Source organism: Atta colombica, unplaced genomic scaffold (genome assembly GCF_001594045.1).
Source record: "Atta colombica isolate Treedump-2 unplaced genomic scaffold, Acol1.0 scaffold12, whole genome shotgun sequence".
NCBI lineage: Eukaryota > Metazoa > Arthropoda > Insecta > Hymenoptera > Formicidae > Atta > Atta colombica.
The window spans coordinates 64784-78785 of record NW_017259206.1 but is presented as its reverse complement, the minus strand read 5'-3'; the positions used below and the strand labels follow the sequence as shown (position 1 = coordinate 78785).

The 14002-nt window shown below is 31.8% G+C and overlaps 1 protein-coding gene across 1 annotated transcript in view; it reads right to left on the bottom strand.

Moving 5' to 3' along the window:
• Positions 1-9478: 9478 nt before the first annotated feature.
• The window catches only part of LOC108694359, a 38920-nt gene continuing 34396 nt past the window's right edge, over positions 9479-14002 (bottom strand). Inside the window, exon 4 of the mRNA XM_018203786.1 lies at positions 9479-9891. Coding sequence (XP_018059275.1) covers positions 9479-9891 — 413 coding nt within the window. The remainder of the gene's footprint in view (positions 9892-14002) is intronic.

Genomic DNA, 14002 nt, shown 5'->3' with positions numbered 1-14002 from the left:
TGTGATAGATTTCCTAACCTCAACAGTCATCAATTTTAACACTTAACTCTTGTTTTATGGCGCAGAGTGATGCTTATTTCTGTTAAATTCTTTCGTTTTATGCAAAAACGCATCGAATAAATCTAATTTTATTGATTTGAGGTGATAAATTGTATAATAACTATATATTATTTAGAATAGAATTAATATAATTATATAACTATATAATTGTCGAATATTTAGAATTGGACTCTCAATTTTTAACATAAAAATAAACAATAAATTCAAGACTAATGAGCAGCACAGAAGCAGGTATGCAATTATTAAATTGTAAAAAATTACTTCATATTATTCCATTACATAATATCTTTATTTTGGATTGAACTTTCTTTGGAATCCTCTTCAGCAATATTACATGTAATCCTAATCGATATTCATTGAACAATCCATCCAGAATGAATCATTTTCAGGTTTTCTAACACTACAACTAAAGTAGATTCTAATTTGCAATATATATTTGGAATTCATAATTCAATATGAAAGAAAATTAGGTTACCTCAAACAGAAAGCGCATCATGTCATAAAACTTTGGCAAACTATTATTAATTCTCAAATTGTTGATTTACAAAATATTAATGTGTTACACAGACATGTTAAGAGAGACTAAATAATTCAGACTGTATTGTTCAGAGTGTCGATTATTGTTTATTTTTATGATTTTGCCATATTTAAAAATTCACTCAAAATCCATATATAGAATATTTTATATCAAACTCGTATTCTTATACTTTTGTGACGATTTTTATAGCCTTGATAACAAAGCCTGGAAATAGATTTTGAACAGAGCCTGGCACTTTTTAATAATTGAAAGGCACCAAATTGTACATAGAGTTTGTATTATCTGACATTGTCAGCATATTGATAGCTGTCAGAAATATGACAAAATTTGCTAGACATGCTATGCATGTCTATAATAACAGATTGATAACAGAAACCAAAAGTCCTGCATAACTTAATGACAGATTGAGAGCAGAAGTTCTGATTCAGAACCTAGACTCTGTTCGATTTCTGTCATCAATTTGCTGGCATAGCCTATCAACAGGCTTCGTCAACAAATCCATAGCCAAATGTGGACACAAATGATTATGGTTTTGTAGTCAAAATCTTGATTGAGTTTCTCTGTATCTGATGAAATTTGTTTCCAAATTGCTAACATTTTGCTATTAGGGAGATTAATGGGTTTTATGTAATACTATCCTGATATCTTATCATAATTTTGCTTGACATTTTTATGGTATTTTTAGATCACTTTATAAACAATTTTTTTTCTAAATATTATTTGAATTTACGTACTCATCTCTGGAAATCATTTGTAAAAACATTTTACAGAGAAATAACATAAAATAAATATGAAAAGTCATTTCTTAAACTCATATAATATATGTAGTATAATATATAACTAGGAAAATTTTATATGCCATATTTATTAGTAAGAACTGATAATAAGTATTTATGTTTATAAGTTATGTTTATATATATGTTTATGTATGTTTTTTCGCGGATGTATTATGTATAAAATTATGGGCTTGTGCCCCTTCTTCATTTATCTTCTCTTTTTTTACATTCTGTCTAATCTTAATGGCCATTATTTTTCCAAAAAAGTTACATTTGAAATCATTAATATTCTAGAATAATACATTTATTCTAGAATAATCCGTTTATATTCCAGAATAAGACATTTATTAATGGCACAAAAAAATGTCATAAAATACTCTATCCTATAAGATTATTGTACTAAATTAGTTCTTAATCTAAAAGCTGTTTCTTATGTACAAAAAAATGTCAGCTTTCTAAAAAAAATATTTATTTTAATGCAAATGTCAAGATTCATAATGAAAAACACATTTTTTCGAAATTCATTATTTTCACTGCTTTTATAAAATTTAAATCAATCGAGACTTTTATTGAGTAGATAATTTTTTACATAAGAAGCTAAATACTTTCATATTTCTTTTTTGTATTTACTATGTATTTACTATATATAAAAAATCCGATAAAATTGATGTTTTCAAAATATCAAGGAATTAAAATTAATATTAAACGGTTCACTTTAAAGAAAAAAAAAAATGGATCGTTATATTTTCCTAAAACACTAAACTTTCACGAAGTATAAACAATATCAGAAATTATAAGGTGAGATGTTATGTCGATTTCCAAAAGAATCATCAACATGTGAGTGTGTATGCGCGCGTGTAATACAGGGCGTATGTAATATACAGGGCATTCCAGAAATACCAAACTTTAGTATCGTTCATAAGGATTCTACTGTTCATAAGGATAGAAAAATGTCATAAACTAAATAATATAGGTCCGGAAACTCTTCCTTTTTGAGATATAAACACTTTGCTTATCTCTCAAAGTTTATTTCTCAAAAAGTTAACATGAATAAATATCACACGAAGTAAATGTTGTGCTAGAGTAAGTGATACTGTCATCGAAGGTAGCTTATCATAATAAATTAGTTTTTATCTAAACGTTTTGCATAATTAAGATAGGATTATAATTTATCCATGATCCAAATATTGAGCAGATATATTCATTTCATATATGGATGCGCTAACGGAAATTTTAGAGAAACTTAATATCTGTACCGTGAAACATAAGTTGTAATCATTTTCAGCAATTTCTTTAAGTAAATTACAAACCTTTTAAATATTTTCTCGTAAAAAAGCGTTTATATTTTAAAAAGGAAAAGTTACCAAACCTACGTTTATATGACTTTTTTCATCCTTAGGGACAATAGAATACGATACCGAAGTTTAGTCACCTATTTTTGGGACACCCTGTATATATTATGCATTAATAATATATCTGAATAAAAGGAATAATAAAATCGGTAGCAATAATATGCTGGAAACTGAAACTAATCCATTTGTAATTATACTTGCAAAAATAATTTTTAAATACAATAGGAGATTAATTTATACGTCAAAGAACTATAAATGCTTGTTTAAACCATTTATTATACGCTTAGTGATTAAACAATGTTTCAGACGACGTAATTACATAGAGATTACTGCTTAAAGTTATTTGAAATTGTACATCAAACGATCGATTCCTTTTCAAAGTCAGTCATTGTAAAACATGTTCTTTAGTATTAGGGAAAAGCCTATTGAACGGATTTTTGTACATCAGCGAGATCTCTTCATTCAACAATGAGTGATACGTTTGTTGAGTGCCATTCACAGTGCGAGAGATTATTTCCATCGAAAATGCACATGATACATAGCCACTAGGGACGCCTATTGCTGAATAATGAATTAATGGAGGACAGAGGTAAATGAAACAAGTATTTAAACCCGCAGCACTGTCGGACACGCCGCGCTGCCTGTTTTCATTTTTAGCTCGAAGGTAGAAAAATTTCTTTGACATAAATTTCTCTTTCGTAGCTATTTTTATATATTATATTTAATAATTATTCGTCTAATTGAATCAATCATTCAAAAAAGGGCATTAAGTCATATATAAAATAATTATATTTTATAATAAGTTATAAAATAGTTATATTTCATGAAATTAAAAACGTCGGTCTATTTTTATCTAGTAACACGATAGAGCCGATAGATGGAAATGATATACCGCGGATTTCGTTTCTCAGCAAAACGTCAAAAAAGAATCAATCGTCACAAGCGAACAGCAGCATGATCGTCACTTTTATTTCACGAGACAAGTCTAGTAGATCAAAGCGATCTAGTGCGAATTTTGTGTTCCTCGACAAAACGCAGAAAAAAGTAGCAATCATCAAAAACGGACAACAGAGCATGATCGTATCAACTCGCTGCTTCGACAGCGAATAAATCTAACGCGACATATTTTTCACAATATTTCACCGCTGAAATTGCAAAAAAAGCGGAAAGAACAAACGCCAGGCCAGAGAAAGGAAAAACAATGGAAGCGCGTTTCATGGAAATCACAGAAACTAGAGCACCGTGCGTAGAACTGATATGCAACTGGACAAGTCTCACTAGGAAGTCGTATTTTTCCCTCTTTTTTTTATGGACGTATTTATTAATATCAAATCTTTATATCACCTGTTTCTATTTCCAACGCGTTGCCCCAAGGTTAAATACGAACAGCGCGCTGCATGCATGACGATGCTCTGAAATCTGCTGGGAAATGTTCCTTGCAACTTGTAGCCGGAAATACGATCTCTCGCGAATGTTGGGTATAACTAATTTCGACGTTATAAACAAGGTCAGCAGCGACGGAGGATAATATCGTTAGGCTGTGCTGCATCACACCAGGATTATCGCGATTAATTATGTGCGTCGGTTACGTAGACCGAATATACAAGATTATTCTCTGCGAGAGTCGCTTACATTCGACTGTGGCTTGAATTTGCTGAAGTCGAGTCCGACCAAGAGGGAATTGCATCGTTATTGAAGATCATACGCTTAATGTATACGCACTATGAATATTTCGGATAGATCGATTAATGATTATACTCCTAGTGATTAAAATAGAAACTTGTGTAATAAATTTTTTAATATCGGAAAATCATTTTTTATATCATTATGATTTGCATGTACACTTGTTAATTTTATAAATTTCTGCAGCTTTACGAGATCTATATTAGATCTGTCTTTTCTCATTTTTCTTTGATATTATTTTATAGCTTAAAGATATTTAAATTGCAATTTGCAATAAAAAAAATGGTGCTTGGAAAACGATTTCTGCTTGAAATGTATAAAAGTTATACTGATAATAATATCTAAATGAAACATACGGAGTCCGAAACTTATTACTATCCGTTACATTCTTGACAATAAACGTATCCCCCAAAGCCAAGAAAGTTAGTAAAGTCAGTTAATTAATTCTTTTTCTTCAACGTTAGTCGGTGTAAGTTCGTTCGCGTTGTGCTAACTTCCGGGTGGATGTTGTGCATTAAATCCGGTGATTCCAGTAGCCTGCAGTTTAACGTCAACTTTAGAACGAACTTTCGAAAACACGCAATATATACTTTGCAACTTTGTCGGCTCTTCTGGTTTGTTCGCGTGACCTTTCGTCTTTATAATTTCTCATCACTTGCATCAATGATGGCAATGTGATGAGGATGATAATCAAGATTATCAAGTTCTAAACTCCATAATTTGTCAGTGTCAGTGTCTCACGTGTAAGGTGAAAGGTTATCATTGCTTCCACTTTCGATTGAAGGTGCACGTATACAAAATTAGCGGTTTCTGGTTCGCATAGATTGCCTTAGAAAATTATGCGAAGTAATAGCGTAGCGGTTTGAAAACGTTGTCAATCATGGCATCCGTAGACTAATTAAATAGTTATTGATTTCTGGAAATCACACGTACCGTACTCTTCCACATAGCATTAGTAATATTATTATTAAAGGGATGTTGGAGTGACGAAATTATTGATACATTACAATCGCATAGAAATCTTCGAATAGACTGAATAAAATCAAAAATTCTTTTACAGAATTGAAATAGACAAAATTAGGAAGTGGCCTTTATATTAAAATCGAAAAAAAAGGTAACTCATAGAGCTATCACTGATGTAAACGTTTACTTACTTAATAGAAAAGTTCTATATCATTCGTATGGATAAAATTAACATAACACCACTCGTCGAATTATGTGAACAAATAATATTGAGTTTACGAAACTAAGATTGAAGATTAAAAAAAAAATTTATATTAATTTGCAAATTGTGTGTGTGTGTGTACTTAGTGAAAACTCAGAATGCTAAATATAATAATGCAACAATTGTGTCTAATAATAGATACCGGATCTTGCAAATGACATTGTAATATGTTAGATAAGATGTATGCGTTTGAGTGAGACAGAATGATAATATATAAGAAATAAATTAAAGATCTCACAAAGAGAAGATGTCATTATTATTCACATTTTAAATTTAGAATTAAAAAAGTCTGTATTATCGATATCAGTCAAGTTCGGCCGTTACTTCATCATCCCCTTAAATAGGTCGCTCGGTAGTACGTATGGATTCCGTTTGATCGAGAAGTTACCTGTGTATTCAAACAAAAGAAAGTCTTATATTTTTTCGAGTATTGAACGAGACAGTAAAGCCCTAAACCCTAAACACAATGCGAGGCAACAGCGCTAGGGAAATAACACAGGCAATAATAATATGCATAGCGATAGAAAGAGATGAATCTAACGTACCGGAATGCATATGTCAATGCAGATCGAAATACAGAATAGGCAATAGCGATAAAATTTCTGACGAATTGGAATTCTATATCTATTCCTATCGCTGTTTTTATCGCTGTCTCGTATTTTGTTTAGGGCTTAAAATGTATACTGAGCGCGCTTAATTAAGTAGTCGAAGATAAAATAAGCAGAATAACATTGCGCTCCTTATTACCGTTAATTACATGCATAAGGTTAAACCGATAACTATAACTTAAACCGATCGCATCATTTTAGACTTGTCAAGATCAAACAAAAATATCGACTACGAATATATTCAGATGTTTAAAAGCTATTTATATTCATCTTGAATGAGTAGGCATTATCGAATATATCGAATAACGAATAAATTTTTCAAAAACTAAATAAAATTATAATATCCAATTTTGTAATAATAAAGCTTACAAACAAAAAATTATCCTTAATATTTTTTGGAGGGAATGAAGGTTCCGTTTGTTTGCAGTCTCGATTACATACAAAACAATTTATTAGTCACGTCTAATCCTTAGAAAGGCTTAATGTGTATAATTTGTGCATTCGAGAAATAGAAGTAAATGGAACTGGAGACTTGAGATTGCATGAAATATCAATCAAGATATATATTTACTTTGATTGTTCTGATTAATCAACAATATTGCGACTTTTATATGAGACATTTAATTAGTCGGTTTTATATGTATTGTACGGCTATGTAAGTTTTTGACTGGATAGGCCTTCAAAGAAGAAAGTTTTGAAAATTAAGAATGTTCATAAAAAGAGTGTATAAGAGAATATGAATAGTTAAAAAATATCTAATCGATATTTTATTCATAATTTTTTATTTGATATTTTTACATCGAGCTGCAAAAAAATATTAATGTTCGATATTATCGATATTATATAGCGATAAATATCCTTATTTTCGATTTGCTTTAAAAGATGCTTATAATAAAAGACGAATTCGTCGAATTTATGATAATTCTTGCGTATATAAATCTATGTATACTTTCAGTCTATTTTAAATAATAACTCTTTTTATAATAAATATTTAAATTTATAGATAACAAGCAAATTGTATTAAAAAAATATTTTGATGTAATATGGTATTTTTTTATTTAATAAGCTGACTTCTTTATAAACGCAAAACGCATTTTGCCTATTGATGCGAACGGTTTAATATTCTTTAGTAGGGTTTCTGTAAGCTTTTAATAATAGAAAAAATGTATGGCATAATAATTTCGCATCCTGGAGTATAATAAATGTCGCATGCGCGCGCGCATGCTCCGTCTAGAGAATCCTTCTAGGAATATTTTTCTAGAGAGTACGTAGCAAGTTTAGTTTGTTTAGTCTCAACGTTACTTTCACTCGTGTCTATTTACTTATCAAAGTGTTGCCCAGAGTTTTCGGAAGGAAGATAATATTGTATCAGACTTTTATTAATCATCCTTAATTCACCAATAAAGTATTTTAGGCCGGCCATAAGAAGACGTTACTTTCGTTAATTTGCGAAACGATGGTCTGTTTTCTGTGACTGAACTAATGTACACTTTTATATTGGGTCCGGAAAGTTCGTGCCGCAAAAGATTTAAATTTAATAAATGAAATTAAAAATTTAAATCTTCTGCGTTTCAATTTTCTTTTAAAATCGGCATGAACTTTCCGGACGATTCAATATTTGAAACATAAAGTGAGATAGGTACTTATTTGATATTTGTCGAAAACGAAAAGAAAGACTTTACTTACGCAGTGCAGAAACAGAAAACAGATCACATATTTCTTCTGCAACATATTTACAACATCTTGGAACGAAGCTGTAATGGTATCATTAACATGGCAATTAACGATGCCCCATCGAATACATCATCGTCGTTTCTTTATTTTAAAGGCCCAGTGTACATCTATCATAACGCTACGATCGTAAGCGATCGTGATCGTAAGGAAAAAAGCTACCGTAAAACATTGTCTGTTTACATAAAATCGTAATCGTAAAAGCTAAACAGAATGTTAGAGCCAAATAAGTACATTCTCATTGGCTATCATATCATCAGACAAGTTCGTGATCGTGTGAGTTGAAGTTGAATCCACTCTTACGATGAGCTTACGATAGTTATTACGACGAGCATTATGATATCGTAAGGAGCTTACGATAGTCATTACGATAGATGTAGCCTTGATGCATCGTCGTGTGGCAATCAATGCTTATGCATCGCGATTTGATGCATCGCGGACAGCTTTGATCCAGACTATCGGTCTTGCTTTGCTGTGCGTACAAATACAATAGAATGGACGCATGATGGAGTATCTGTTACATGTATAATTTTTTTATCGATTTAAACACTAAATTACATACGTATCACGTTGCTCCACAAAATACGAACGAGTAAATAAATCTCGCATATTCACATATCACATTCACGGGCTCATAGAAGTTCCGATTCATCAAAATGATACGTCGAATTCTTCATATTACTTGGTTTGACAAATATGTCTTCCATCTATTTCCATTGCAAGCATGCGAGTTATAGACGATTGTGAATACAATCTTAGTGTGAGTTAATCTTGCATTCATAATATCCTCCGCTTTTACATTGCAACCTAATATATGTCTCGTATTCCCACATGTGACACGGAATGTAAGCGATCGGTCTACAGAAGAATGGATGATATAATAATATGTGACTCGTATGAAAGTTATGCTGACACTTTATTTCAAGCTAGCATTCAACTTCTTTCGTCCGACGAATAATCGTTCAAATACATACACAAACAAGATGTGCTACCATTATACTTTTACTATATTGGTCTCTGTTGGATACACTGTTTCCTGATTAAAAATTTTCGGTACACGGACCATCGATCATACGATGAAAGAGCACTACTAATCTCACAATGATGGTTATAATTATTCTGTTTTGTATTAGCATATTACATTGTTGCATATTCCTTCTTGAACTCTATGATTAGATGTACATATATATAATGGATTAAATAGATATTTGCCTCGCGACACAAATAATCACAGCTGATCTTTCAGTACTACTTTGTCCGACAGCGTAGAGCGGAAAGTTGATCGTCGAATAAATAGTATCAATCACAGCCAATCTTGCAGCTTCAAATGTTCTGGTAACCATTCCGATAACAACGATGAATCTTTAATTGGAATCACAATCATGTTGCCATTCTAACTTCGGCGATTGTAACTAGAGCACATCTCCGCATGAATATGGATATCATGCGACAACACAATTTCGCTAACACACTCCGGGTTTTCGCGAGTCTTGCACTTATGCACGTCATAAACTCCAGTTTGTCTGCAGAGCTAGCTTGAGCGTGACGAACATGATGAGTAACGCGGTGCAGGCCATCATTGACGGCGATGACGCCATGCTATGTTGCATGGCAGCCGGATTGTCACCCTTGAAAACATGCACCAAGACGCGCGCCGGCTGGGCATTACTAGCCTCGCAAGTATAGTTGCCCGAATGACGATCCGACGCTTTTGGTACCTCCAACCAGCTTTCCCGACCAACGAGATCAGTGCTAACGTTGACACCTTGATCAACGTCGTAATTAATCATACGGAAGTTGTGATACCAGAAAAGATATGACGGTATTTCCGTGGACTTCTTTACCAGGCAATGAAGTTGCAATGTGCTACCAGGCCTCACAAATTTCTCCACCGGGCCGACTATCTCCGCTCTTGCTTCTGCAAATGGCCAAATATAATACATGAGACGTGAACCGTTCATAAACTCGGCTAGACATTGGGGCATTGTTTACTATCATGGGTATGTGAAAGCCTGTCCTGAGGGCGAGAGAAGGAAATAGCTCATGTAAGAGCGACAGAATCTTAAACATTCTGCCAGAGTCTCTCAAATACTGGGATCAGGAAATTAATATACCGGGCAATTATTTCTAAAAAAAAAAAAATCACGTTATATTTATCACATTTAAAAATGTATTTAATATCTCGTTTAAAATATTGTTATTATATGGAATACAGTAAACAATACACTATTTTTTCCTAATGAATGACTGTTGATTTATAAAATGTAATAACTTATTTGAAATCCTATTATGAAATCTATTTCTATTATTTCAACAAAATATAATTTCAAGAAACATGGTAGTGTTTCGCGCCAAGTGTAGTTAACGCGAGATCGCCCATGTTTTTACGCGAGGAATTGCGAAAATCCGAGATTATCGGATCTCTCAATAATCGACTTCTGAGTAGTCTCAATCGACAACTTCGATTTAAATTATATAATAAAAATGTTTTTATTTCGTACGAATGGAGATATCGTGATGTGAAATCCGAAATGTCAAAAGTTCATATTAAAATACGTCATCATCATCATCATCATCATCATCATCATCGCCCTCGGAAATATTGTTTGTTTCACATTTTAAATGACAGACACTCATCTGTGTTGCGGCACTACTTACCTGTAGTTTCACTTGCACCATATCGATATATCGATAGAGAGCTAAATCGCTGTCATTCGTGGCATCGCTTCGTGAAAATATATCGTTATCGTAAAGACCGCAGTATAGTTTTTTAACGTATAACGCATAATGCATAGTGCATGAGAAAATAAACTAAAGTTTCTCTTTTCCGTGAAATAAAAGGAAAGAAAGATTTTTGATTGGTTGATTCGCTTATATACTGTGCACTATGTGTTATATAAAAGTCTGTACTGCGGCCTTAATGAGATATGTAAATTCTGAAATATTCTAAGTGTCATACAAAAAAATGTAAAAAAATTATCTCCTATTCCGTATAATTACCTTCATTTTTTTCTTCAAGAGCTCACACACATAAACGCGTACACTTGATATCTTTTTTATTATTTTGTTGAAAAATGGTAATTTTTTAACAAATCTTAAATATATCCATTTTAACTGAACTGAACTATGCTGAAGCAAAAAATATAAACGAACAATAAGAACTTTCAATAAGAACTTTCATCTATTCTTTTATCGAATTTTTATCAGCTATTATTACAATTAGTTACATCATGTTTGTTTTATAATAATTTTTTAATACAGCTGTCCACAAATATCCTTATCGCAATTTGATAATTATTATGACTAACAATGAATAATCATAATTGTTAATAGCTATAATAAAATATTTTTCTAATCCAATGATATTTGATCTATGAGATTTGTATAATATGCAATTGATGCAATTGCTATAGTGAGATAATTTATCGGAAACGATATGATAGGATGTTTTATCCAATAATATCAGAATTATAATTAATACGTGTACATATATATGTTGTAATAAACAGTATTTGTATGAAAGTAGTTCGACTGCATAATTAACCTTTCATATATAGAGCAGCAGATTCACACGTTGCTGTTTCTATTAACTGAGCATCAGTTGCATATATGCTTGGATATTATCGGATATCACTCATAAGGATATCAATTTTGATACTCATTTCTTTATGGGAACAAAAATATTTTCTTATTTTAATAGTGAATATTGAACATACATGATAAAGAAACCTATATCTGTTATTTATTATCGAAAATATTGAAAGAAATTAAAAATTTCACAAATCTTTCCGTTAGATAGCGTGAGTCAACGAAATGCATGTATTACAGTGATTAATTATCCGATAAGCAATTCTCTCTCGAGGTAATTAATTTCTCAATTTTCAATCAATTTACCCCATTGAGCAAATTGTCTATTAATTAAGTATTCAATTAGACGATGTTCTCTGGATCTGTATGCCCCACAGAGCACTTTTTTCCATAGAATAATTGTCACTGTATAATCAATATTGCTATTCATAGAAATTACTTTATCATTCAGTGTAATATTTTCTGAAACACTTTACTTTAAGGAGATTATTAATATAATATAAACAATCGATATTATCCGATATTCATTGGCACTAGTTATAAAATTTAATACTTTCTATTACCGTTTAAAAGTTTTTTTATTTTAATTGAATTGAATAAAATTATTTAAATGAAAAGAATAACATATTAATGGAGATTGAAAATTGTATGTACAGGTATATCGATAATATTGTCACAGATTATCATCATGTATCGCTAATCAATCGAGAATGGAATCAATCATGCGAAAGGATAATCTTTTTTTTAATATCTTTTCGTTACCAATTGTTGTGCTTGCATGGAATTTCAACGGGTTTCATCGTAAATTGAAACCGTTCATTCTTTCCTGTGAACTGCCTATATTGATTTGTAAGTCGATAACACTGAATAGCGTATGACACAGAGCTCTCAAACTATTTAAACCAATCGGAAATATTGCATTGATAAATTCACGATTTGAATGTAACGTTTCAAAATGATTATAAACATGTGATATGAGCTTGATACTTTGACAGCTGTATATTTTGGAAAATATTTACGTTTGCCGTTAGTTATCTATTTTTGTAGTTATCTATTTTTGCGTTCGACACTTTTAACACTTCGTATTAGATGTCGAATTCATTTCAAGCTATTAATTTTTGAAAATATTAGTTCTGCCTCCATTTTTATAAATAAATTATTGACCTTATCACATAGAAAATGGCACATAACTCTTCTTATCAGTAATGTGATCTGTCTATTATTCTTATGTACAGCAATAAATAAAAAAAGAATGGAATTTTTTAAATTCACATGTACCACAAACGGTGAGTCCTCCTCTAATGTTGCATTCTGTACTACAAGAATAATATTTTATAAATCTTTCGCTTTCAGATGTAAATCTTTTCAACCACCATATTAACATACAAACTGTTATTTCATATCCACTCGCATTAGTTATTACAATTCCTATTCCCCGTAACTTTGAATAACAATAACAATGAATAATAATATCATAATATTGTCGAAATTTTAAACAAAGCTGAATTTTAGTGAAATAGAAGAATTTTGAAGAAATTTTTGATCTTGTCTTTAAGAAATACTGTTGAGACGACTCACATTTTCCGGTATCTCGTATGAGGGACTCCGAGAATTTTAAGTCCGCTCACGCTCGGATGCGTTTCATCCTTTCACTCGACGCGACCTGACACGCCGCGCGCTGAGCGTGTGAGGATCAGATGTGTGAGGGGTACTCGCTGCCAACACCCGCACCAGCCAGTCCAGATACGCTTTTACTACTGTCACGACCGCAAATGATAGTCGAGATGTGATTCGAAACGTTTGCGCACGGTCTGAGGGTTCCCCAGAGTGAATGGGCATCGATTCCTGGGGGCTATTGCAATTTCGAATCACTAGAGCGTATGTCCTTGTCCGACGCTTGTCTGATTTTTTGACAGCCTTTACTCGGCATTTACGCAAGCTACCCCCAGACTTTGTCCTGATAAAGGTTCCCCATGTCGTTCCTGAAAAGTGCGACATGGATCTGCTGCGGGTGAATTTTTCTCTCTTATTGTTCAGTTCTCTTACTTCTGACCATAGTAGCAAAAGATTGATTTTCATGAATTTCAACTATACACAAAATATGTTAATGTAATGGATACTCACTTTTTGCCACTTTTTGATCACTCAACTTGTAAAATTTATTTTGAAAAATTAAAAACTGAAATTTGAAATTATTTCCTAATTTACAAAACAAAATATATAAAATAAAGCTATATACAAGTATAATTTATTTAATATCATAAGTTAAGTTGATTAGCTAATTTAATAATTTTATGCTTTTTCGTATCTTATAATAATGTTGACTGACATATTAGAATCTGTAAATAATTAATTCTTATTACGAAAAATATTATCTCGATCAGGAATCGAACTGGAAGAAGTCAATCTCTAGCATTTCGTGCAAATGTTCGAAGCCTTTG